The 11,054-nt window shown below is 46.8% G+C and overlaps 1 protein-coding gene across 1 annotated transcript; it reads right to left on the reverse strand.

Moving 5' to 3' along the window:
* Positions 1–8,479: 8,479 nt before the first annotated feature.
* On the reverse strand, positions 8,480–9,443 carry LOC119338361 (auxin-responsive protein SAUR71-like). Its single transcript, XM_037610674.1, has one exon. It carries the CDS (start codon positions 9,337–9,339, stop codon positions 8,923–8,925), a length of 417 nt encoding a protein of 138 aa, XP_037466571.1. The 5' UTR covers positions 9,340–9,443; the 3' UTR covers positions 8,480–8,922.
* Between the last annotated feature and the right edge of the window lie 1,611 nt (positions 9,444–11,054).

The following is an 11,054-nucleotide window of genomic DNA, read 5'->3' on the forward strand; positions in this document are numbered from 1 at the left end:
AAGGCAAGTCTAAAAGGAGCCGAACAAAAGATAATTGACGCAATAGATGAAGCTCGAAGGGGGGTGTTCACGCCCAACAGAGAGAACGACGAGCTTACGCGCGCCCTGGGAAATCCTGAACACCCGGGAAGAACACGAGGCATGGGCGTTATTCCCTGGTATGAGGGCTTTTCAGAATGGAACGAGGACTACAGGAGCCGTGCAAGAAGGAAGATGGAGGAGGAGAAGAAAAGGAAGCTGGAGGAGGAGCGGAGGAAGCAGGACGCAGAACGCCTTCAAGGCCTAGAAACAAGGCACGCGGACCTGGCACTCAAATTCTAGCAGCAGCAACAGCAGATCGACTCACTTAGCCAGGAAAGGGGGTCTCAGCAGCGGCAGCAGCAAGCGGATGATCGTCCAGCATTGGATAGCACCATCCCATCCATGCCGAGAAGCAGCGTTGGTTCTGCCCCGGGCAACACACTGCTGGATAAATACCCTGTGGATGACATCATAGAGAACACTAACTGCGAGCTACACTCCAAAATGAAGAACATATCCATGAAGGTGGCGGACGGCGTTGCTTTTCCAGTTACCCCCGAAGCAACCTACCATTGCATCCCGATTCCAGAGGGCTATGCTCGTGTCATGGTTGATGAAGTGGTGGACCCATATTCGGGCCTAACACTTGACATTCCTGGAGGTGAAGACGAGCGCACACTGGGAGAGGCCATACATCGTATCATCCTATGGAGCAAGGATTGCATCATCTTTTGAAGTCCACCGACACCGCGTCGTCTGCCGACTCCTCGAAGTCCGCCACCTAGTCAGCAGACTCCCGCTCCTCCAAGTCCACGAACGCGTGAGACGACTCCTCCTCAAAGTCCGCCACATCCTCCAAGTCCCCGAACGTGTGAGCTGACTCCTCCGATTTCAAGCCCGGCACAGCGTCATGCCACTTCTCTGGTTGCAAGTCCGGCACCGTGTCAGGCCACACCTCCTGCTTCAAGTCCGGCACATCGTCAGGCCACTTCTCCTGGTCCAACTCCACGTCAGCTGTCTCCGCCGTCTCAGCAATCGCAGAAGAGACATCCCGCAGCTTTGGTGCGTAGCGGTACGAGTCGAGGTAGTTCAGGAAGTACAGGCGAAGGCAAGCGATATAAATATGGTCCAAGCCTCGCTCCTCTTCCTCAGAGGCCTTACGACATGACTAAGGAGCAAAACACAGCCATAGTGCAAGCCCAAGTGGACGCCCATGTTGGAATGAAACCGGCACCGCCGCCAAAGGAGAAAGTGCCTGAGAAAGTAATTGACCACTTCATTCGTATGGCTAGAGAACCAGCTCCCAATCCTGTTGACTCGGACTATGAGCACCAAATCAGGAAGGCACATCGAGCACGACTACAGAAGGAAGCGAGCTCAAGCTTGAGCCAACAAGCAGCTGGCAAAAAATGCGGCAAAACCGTTCCCCAGTGGGAGAACAGGCGGCGCAAGCGACCCCCCTGCTTGTTGTGCCAACAACACACGAGAGGAGTAGTACGCGCGCCAAATATTATTGTGGGCAAACCGTTAGCGTTTCCCAGCATGGCGATGTGGTAATAACAGAGGATCATATAATGCAGGCTCAAATGCTCAATATCTCTGTTGGACAACTCCTCGAAATCGAGCCCATGCCTACGCTTAAATTGTCGGAAATAGCATGGCAATATGTCCGGGGCAAACCTTTGGTCCATCCAGACAAGGTCAAGGACCTCCCAACGAGAATGTATCAATTGCATCAATGGTACATGAACATTACCAAGATTTCCAATTGAGAGTCCCTCATGGTGAATGTCAAGCATGAGCATTATTACCATGAGAAAGCTCTGACCATTGAGTATCCAGAACTATTTCAGTTATACAATCAAGACGCACTCGACAAGTCTATCGTCAGTTGTTATTGTCTGTAAGTGATTTCTTTCTGTAATTAAGTCTGAAGCTAGTTATGTAATGATAATTTTGATCAATTATTACATGTAATTATCCTCACTATATTCTTTTTCTGTGGTATTATATGCAGGATGAAGATGTATGAAATGAAAAAAGTTGGATGCTATGGCGTTGGGTTTATTGACCCAAATACCATTAATCAGGACATATGGGAGATTGAACATTGTCAAGCTGATGTAGAGGAAAGCATGCTAGAGTTCTTGAAGCCCCTCAATACCAATGAAGATATACTACTTCCTTACAACTTCCCGTGAGTCATACTGTCTTGTACTACAAATTCTGTTTTTGCTTACTAGCTAGCTAGATGTTAATAATTAAGTGTATACGGTTTACGGTAGTTGATTAATTTTATGCACATGCCCGCTTAATTAAGACATGCAAACATGTGTGTATGCAGTTGGCACTGGGTCTTGTTAGATATTAAAATTGAGGAAGGAAAAGTTGAATTACTGGACTCACTAACTAAAGAAGACAAAGACTACACCATCGTGAAGGGGATAGTCAACAGGTAATTTCAATCATTATTAACTATTAGTTCCTGATATGAACTATCTAATAACCCCTTTATTAATTTTCTTTGCCGGCGGGCAGGGCATGGGCAAAGTTCATCAAGGTGACTCCAGGCACGTGGCCAAAAAAGTTGTTTTGGCATCGACCCAAGGTAAGTAATTAAGTAGTACTAGCTAGCTACCATCTCTTTAATTCTTGTTTCAATATCATTAATTAATTATTATGCTTGATTAATCATTATCTGATTCAACTTCATTCTCGTAAAGGCCCTGAGGCAGGCGAAAGGGAATAATCTGTGTGCATACTACGTTTGCGAGAATATTCGCATGATGACGTGCGAAAGGAGCAGATCTGATAGACATGATTGGGTACGTTTTTGTCAGAACACTATTCACACCATTATCGATATCTAGTCACACAACTAACACACATGCATATTGATCTCCTTCTTAACAGTTCAAATCGGTGCGGGATAAGCTCCTACCATTGGACCGCATACAAGCACTTCAAGAGAAAATAGCCGGATTTTTGCTCGACCAGGTCATAGATCCGAAAGGAGAATACTATTACCCGCTACCGCCCCCATGAACCACTTGTCATCGTGCTCCGAAGGCACCAAGGCAACATGTAGGAGAAATTGTATATGTATATACATGTGTATGTGTGAATAGTTAATGGTGTTGGCTGTGAGACATTCGATGATATATATATATTATATATATGCGGTTCTACGTACGAGAAAATCTATTTAATATATATGCATAACGTGTACAATTTATAGTATCGTGAAATACCAGCAAACAAAAAAGAATTAAATGGAAAATAAAGCCAAATTGAAAACATAAAATTAAAGCAAAAATAAAAAAACACCCAAATATTTAGTATCGGTTGGTGTTACCAACCGGTACTAATGTCCTACACGCACACGGGCCTAACTCGTGCCACGTGTTTGCACTTTAGCGCCGGTTCGTGACGAACCGGTACTAAAGGGGGGGGGGCTTTAGTCCCCACTCTTTAGTGCCGGTTCGCCAACCGGCACTAAAGGCCGTCACGAACCGGCACTAAAGGCCGGTTCTGCACTAGTGTTTGGAGCTTCCGTGATCGTTCCTGTTAAACTAACCACTCCTGGTCAAGTCCTTTTAGACATTTTAAATAGACTACAACATACGGATGTATGTAGACATATTTTAGAGTATAGATTCATTTATTTTGCTCTGTATGTAATCATTTGTTGAAATCTCTAAAAAGACATATATTTGGGAATGGAGGGAGTAGATGTTAAGTATTGCTGTGCTATATATATACCATCGTACAACATGACTACTGATCCGTACAATGATGCTCTCTTAACAATGATGTTACTACTATGTTATTAACTTTTGTTGGCACATGCATAGTGGTGTACGTAAGTACGTATGTTGTATTCTCTCCTGGCTTGCCTCTTCACAATCACTCCCTCTAAATATAAATTCACAACGATGACAACACTGGCGTCTTAACTCTGCTTAGCTTTGTTCAAGGTTGAATTTATCTCCGCGTCCACATCAAAGTAAACGGACACTCTTAGACTTTGACGAAAAATCGGTCAGTTGTTAGCTGGACTACTCGTCAGTGGCCACGCATGCACGCTTCGGTTGATCGAGACAGGCATGTTCTTATCAAGTTCTCGAACGTTCTGCCGAAGATGCTGACTGAAATTCAATCCCCAGTCGTCCCATGCAATTAGGACGCAATTATTGGCCACAGCGATAAAATCAACGAGGCAGCCTTCTTACTACTCCAGCCCGGCCAATGACCTAAGCATATTAATCAAGTTGCAGTCAAGGCAAGGTTACGTGATGGACAAACCCTAAGTAGATGTTAAGTATGGCTGTGCTACCAGTGTAGAACACCACCACACCACTGGTCTGCACAATGATGATCGCTTAACAATGATGGAACTATGTTATTAACTTTAGTTGGCACATGCATAGTGATGTACGCATACGCATGTACGTAGTATTCACGTGGATTTTTGTAGCCAGCAAAGAATTTAACAATTCGTCTCTTCACCATCACTCTCTCTCTATATATACATAAATTCGTAGCGATTACAACACAGTCATCTTAACTCCGCCTAGCTTTGTTCAAGGTTGAATTTATCTCTGCGTCCACATCAAAGTACACGGACGCTCTAAGACTTTGACGAATTCTCAGATTCTCAGTTGTTACCTGGGCTACTCGTCAGTGGCCACGCATGTGTGCATCGGTCGATTGAGATGGGCATCTTCTTATCAGACTCTCGAATGTTCTGCTGAAGATCCTGCCTGAAATTCAAACTCAGTCATCCACGCAATTAGGACGCTATTATTAACCACAACGATAATATCGAGACAGTCTTCTTACTAATCGTAATATAATCCAGTCCGACTGATGACCTAAGCAAATTAATCAAGTTCCAATCAAGGCAAGGAACTGAAGTTCACGGGTTGGAGTGGATGATTAGGATGATTGGATGATTGGATTGGATGTTTTGGCCCAAATTAGCCAATCCCGTCGAACTGATCAACGTTTTTGCCGTTGCTTTCCGGCGGTTTTGTACATGTACGGTACGACACGGGTAGTAGTCGAGCATTTCTTCCCATTCACATGCATGCAACGACCGCGGAGAAGAAGATGAGCGCGGCTCGGTCGGACGACAGTGAATGCTTTGGACTGGCATCTGTCCGTATGGAGATCTGCCCAAGCAAGAGTTCGTCTGTAGCTCCGCCCAATTGCAGACATATGCAAGTTTAGCAGGTGAAAAGTAGTGCCTTCACAGGCACCCGCTTGTTGACAAGCCAAATTAGCTAATTATAAAGGCGATCGAGTAACTGCAGACACTGCGACGACTGGACTTTCAGTCTCATCTCTTGTACGGTTGTGCCGACATGGATGCAAATGACGACGTTTGTGGTGTACACTAGGACTACCAGTATCTTACGCTATCAATTTCGTCTTATACGCATTCTCGGTTTCTTGCTCCGTCTCGGCAGCTGCTTTGGACCTGTCATCTACGTTGGCCCGGTCGCCGGCCACTATCACTGAGCTGGCTATGCCGTAGACAAGCAAGAGCTCCTAGAGCACGCGTACTCACAACGTACTTACGTACGTACGTATGCCGATCCGTACGCATTACAATCTTCTTCTTCCTAATGACACGGCACTTAACTGAGCACGTGTCCAAACATGGTGCAGAGACCAGACATAATGTATGTTCTTCTGGTCTCCGGGCCCATGTGAACGCCGAGCACACTTGTACATGTAGGATCCAGCTAAAATTGCATGCCATCGCGACTGCGTCAACCAAGCGCGTAACTGACAGGCACCGCCTCATCATTGGATTGCTAACCCCAATCATCAGGGGCCTGTACAGTACTGTACGTGTCGTGCGTCGCCCCATGTTGTTGCCTAGCTACTCACATGCAGAGCAAGGATTGTCCTGCTTCAAGCCCCACCGAAAGAAAGCGAGTGAATAAAACCAACTAAACTAATAAACCGATAACGAACTAACTAAAACAAGCACGACTCGGCGCCTATGTACGCACATGCAGTTTTTTTTCATGATAATACGTGTCTCATTCATATCATAAAGATTAAAGTATAAGTCACGTACGGACCGACATGACAAAACTGAAAAGATAGCAGAACATCTCTGAGCTTGACACCAACACCCATCACCTGTCTCCGGCACCACGACAGCAGCAACCGAAGAAAAGAATGATGGATCACCTCATCACCCGAGCTCGACGCGGCCCCATCGTTGATATGCAGCTTTGCGGACCTTCAAGGTGGCTCACCAAAAGTGAAGCCCTTACCGTTGAACGAATCAGACCGGGGCAACACCCCAGACACGCCATCGAACTTCAGATCTGACACCCCACCGCGGCTAAGACTTCGCGGAAAGAAACCATACCTGCCATCCACGAACCACGAACCCAGCACATGTTCCGTCTTTCAGATGTCGTCGATGCAGACCACAATCTGCATCCGCTCCTGGACTACCTCCCAAGCTCCGCGTCGACGCTGGAGCAAACGCCGTCGCAAGGGCGGAGCCTGAGGACACAGGTCCACCACGAGGATGCCGCCGCCGCCACGCCATCCTTATTTGAACAGACTGGTTTTCAAATCCATCCCCAACCATAGGACCAATGGCCTTGTCAATGAGGGATCCGAAGAATCTTTATTCAGCGCTATCATCGTCGCCGCCGAAACAAAGATGATGAACAGCCTAAAAATTTAAACTACGAGGGAGTAAAAACGATCCACACGCATGGATCCGGCGACCCCCCTCACCATCGACGGCCGACGTCGCCGGCGGAGGGGAGCCGCCGGAGGACGGCGCTGGAAGATTGGGTCTCCTGGCGGCGGCTAGGGTTCCAGCCGCCAGGGACAGGAGGAAAAACGATATGGATTTTACGCACATGCAGTTGTGTTTGGCTGCGCTGCACATGGCCTCTCGTCTACCCAGCCCCGAATGGCGGAGCGAGATACGTACTGCACTGGATGGATACGGTGAATCAGGGTTCGTAATCTTTTTTTTTTCTTAGAGAAATTATTTTTGCGGGGGTTGTTTTTTTAGACGAAATAAGGTTTCCCCGCTTTATATTACAAAGCAACCATCATCGATACACAGATAGGTGCTGGGACGGAAGCAGCACCGGCACGACCATAAGAAACGAAAGAGAAAAGGAAAAGAAACAAATGCCGACACCGGCGGATCATTAAAAACGAAGAAGCTTCGCGGTCGCCCATCGGGGATCCTCCACCAACATCCTATACGGTTGTTTTCTTAGAGAATGTGATGAGTTCTGAAGACGGTATCTACTACTTTCGTTTGAAAATATATGAAACCGAAACGTCAAATATTTTAAAACGGAGGTAGCACGAGTTTGGTGCATGTAGAACTGCCGTAACAGCAACCGTTATTTTGCCCGATGCAAATGTTTTTTTCAAGAACGCGCACAAGCTGTGTGGGTCTTCTATATCAAGAGAGGAAGAGAGCGGGTCAAAATAATGAAAAAGAAACATAGAGTTTATGTTACAGAAAATGGAACCCGCTGCCACATATTCAGCGAGAACCCCACCCTCACACACACACAGAGAGAGAGATTACATACCTCTAAGTACCTCACCCGTTCGACCTATCTTTCACAATTTAAACTTCGCCTTGATCTTCGCTACCACCCTATCTGGCAACGCCGCCACATTGTCGAAAACTCTATTGTTCCTCTCTAGCCAAGTGAACCGGAGTGTGATGATGTGAGGGTGTGCACATGGCGACGCCTTGACGAGGGACAGTAGAGTTTTCAATAATGTGGCGGCGTTGCTGGCTAGGGTAGTAGCGAAGATCAAGGAGCACGTTGTCATCTCACCACTTTCCCTGCGATTAGCTGGAACATGCACAACGAAAACTGGAGGCGGTTATCAGTTCAACACTTTCTGAAGTCCCCGAAATTTGCAGCGGTCCCTTGCCCAAGGTCAAAAGATGGAGAGAAGTGATGACTGGTGACGATGGTGCCTGCCTATGTGCTATCCGACGAGACACTCTTCACAGAGTATCTGAAATATCCTGTGTGCGATGTCCAACGGATTGAGTACTCACCTGATTTTTTTTGTTAATTAGCTTGACAAATTTATTTTGCTTAATTAATGGATGAGACACATTTTTTGCCTCTTTGAAAAAAAGTTCCGGAAATTCCTTGGCACGCGCACTTTATGCCTCATGTCTATATGCAGTCAGCTATTCTGAACCTGACAATAAAACCCAGATTTTTAATAAGCCTAGACGTCCAAAAAAAAAGCATCCACATGACGTCCAAGTAGTTTAGTTACTACCAAATGGTCAATCATAGTAGTACTCCCGAGAGAAATTTGCCCCCGCAGGGTACACCATTGTATTCTATGACAGGCATCCTGAACTGTAAAAGCAAACTTTGCTAGAGATCCATGGAAGTGCATTGCATTTTAGTACACCACCAGATCTTGGAGCAAGCTTTCGCAGTAGCAAAATCATCCATTTCACTCACATGAGGCAAAGGCGAGCCTTGCGGCTTACATGATGTGTTTGTCATGACCTCAAAAATCCCTACCAAAAAAGAGGAAGAAGAAGCTCCATTGCAGCTACCAGAGCTAGCTACAGGAACACTCAAGGAAGAAGAAAAAGAAATTACTACAGCCCTACAGCAGGTCCTAAAATTGTTGAGCTGCAGTTGAAAATGCGGAGGAATCCCCATCCTACCCTCCACCAACCCAATCAGACCTCCCTATTTACATCATCCACGCAGGGGCAGATCGGTCAGAAACCATCAGCTGGCAATTGGCTCTGCTCTGCTGGTTCACCGATTTGCCTTCGCCAGGGGGCAAATTTCCAATCACGCCCTCCATGGCAGCCGAACGAGGAGGGTGAAACGGGGAAGGGCTAGGCTAGTAGTAGAGCGCGGCATCGTCGTCGTCGGTGGCCTGGCAGCCGGGGTCGGAGAGGCCGAGGAGGAGGCGGCGGAAGTTGGCGACGGCGCAGGGGATGCGGAGCGCGCCCGGGTGGTCGTAGCCGTACTCCTGCGCGGCGCGCCGGAGCAGGGCCTTGAACGCCGGCTGGCACAGGAGCTCGGCCCGAACAGCGAAGCGCTCCACGGGGCCGCCGTTCTCGCCAACGCACACCGGCACGTGCCCCTCCGGCACCCGTGCGCCGCGGCCGAGCCTTCGCGCGCCGAAGAACGAGGACGACGAAGCGGCCGTGGAGGAGGCCTTCGCGGCCGCGTCGGGCCGGAGTGGCTTGTACGCGGCGGCGGCGCAGGCGTCTGCCGCGGCCACGCGGGAGAGCCGTCTGAGCAGGCGCTTCATGGTGCTGCTGCTTCGGTCGACGCCGGAGACCTCAAGACGTGGAAGCGGAGGCCGGGAGGCGGCGGCGATGGCGGGTTCTTGGCGAGGGCGCACTAGAGCTGAGAGAACACAAGGCGTTTGTACTGAGGCGGCCATGGTGGCTCCTTATATAACGGAAGAGCTCGAAGTTGTGCGGCGTTGCACAGGTCCTCTTGCCATTATTTTTCTCGGTTGGCATTTACAAATTCTTTTCTGGGAATGGAATGTAGCGCTTATTCAGCCAGCCTGCTTCGGGTACACGGGGTTATTTGCCTCATTTGAAAATTTGGCCCTGCTTCATTCTAAATCGAGACAAACTTGGGGAGTATGTAACTGTGACTGGTTACACTGGTTAAAGTTGACAAGAAAATGTGCCGCGACTATTGTCTAGTTCAACTTAAAACCATGACCAACAGTTGGGGATTGTTGGCTCCTTCATTTTGCAAACATTGCACTCCCACCATTCACAAATATAAGAGGTGGTTTAACTTTTTTCAGAATAAGATGTACATACAAAACATTTTAGTGTGTTTATTTACTCATTTCAGTTCGTATGTACTCCTAGTCCATATTAAATATCCAAAACATTTTATATTTGTGAATAGAGGGAATAGTATTTTTCATACTTTTTTTTAACAAAATATAGACATAGGCACTCACGATACGCACATACACTCACCCCTTTGAGTATATATTAATCTATGAACACGTACAATTTAATCTATCGAGGTAGACATATAAACACGTACAATTTAATCTATCGTAGCCCAAAATACAGCCTGTTAGCCCATCGTGGAAGGCTTGTAGCGTACTTATTGGCCTTTTAATCTATCCTTAACCTAGAACGTGCAAGGACTACTATGTTTCATATCGACTTCATATAGACTTGATACATTATGGTGTATATCTATGAAGTGAAATAGTAGTCTAAAGCGAGTTATGCACTAATACGAAACAGCGGAATGGTAGATGTTTCGTGCTTGTGCTGTGAGACGCCTCTTTGTAAAATTACTATGATTTCTACCTTAATACGTAGACACGCAAATATCATATGTGTTCTTGAAAAAGACCATAGCTTTGTTCGCCCCCTCATGTGCAAATCCTGGCTCCGCCCCTGGAGAGGTGCAAGTGATTGCATGGACTGTTGGAGTGCTGAAATTAAGGATGGCAATTTTACCCATGGGTACGGGTGCCCACGGGTACCGTACCCGCATGGGTAGGGTATGGGCACACTTTTATACCCATGGGTAGTACCAATACCCTACCCGTTAAGTCATGGGTAGGGTACAGGTATAGCCTTGTACCCGCGGGTATACCCATACCCTGCCCGCTTGTAAAATAAGTTAAGTTGTTGTCAATTAATCATTAATTGTCATATGGCTCATTTACTCCTATTGACTTATGAGTATGTTGTGATTTCTAAATTTTGATAGTAGTCTTGTACCCATCTACTTGTTATTGAGCTAAGATATTTGATTTTTTTTCAAGTTTCCTATGAATGAGTGTAAAATTATGAACAACTTGTGTACTATTTGTTCTATTCGTTGGGTACCCAATGGGTATGGGTACCCGTCGGGTATGGTTATGGGTAAAGTTTTATACCCATAGGTACGGGTATGGGTAGAATTTTGTACCCACTGACTAGACGGGTATGGATATGTTATTGCTCTACCCTGTCCATACCCTATCCATTGCCA

This window comes from Triticum dicoccoides, chromosome 7B, assembly GCF_002162155.2.
Source record: "Triticum dicoccoides isolate Atlit2015 ecotype Zavitan chromosome 7B, WEW_v2.0, whole genome shotgun sequence".
NCBI classification, from domain to species: Eukaryota; Viridiplantae; Streptophyta; class Magnoliopsida; order Poales; family Poaceae; genus Triticum; species Triticum dicoccoides.

What these genes read in the sequence shown, in the direction of transcription:
- LOC119338361 (XM_037610674.1), bottom strand. Translation starts at nt 9,339, where the DNA reads ATGAAGCGCCTGCTCAGACGGCTCTCCCGCGTGGCCGCGGCAGACGCC.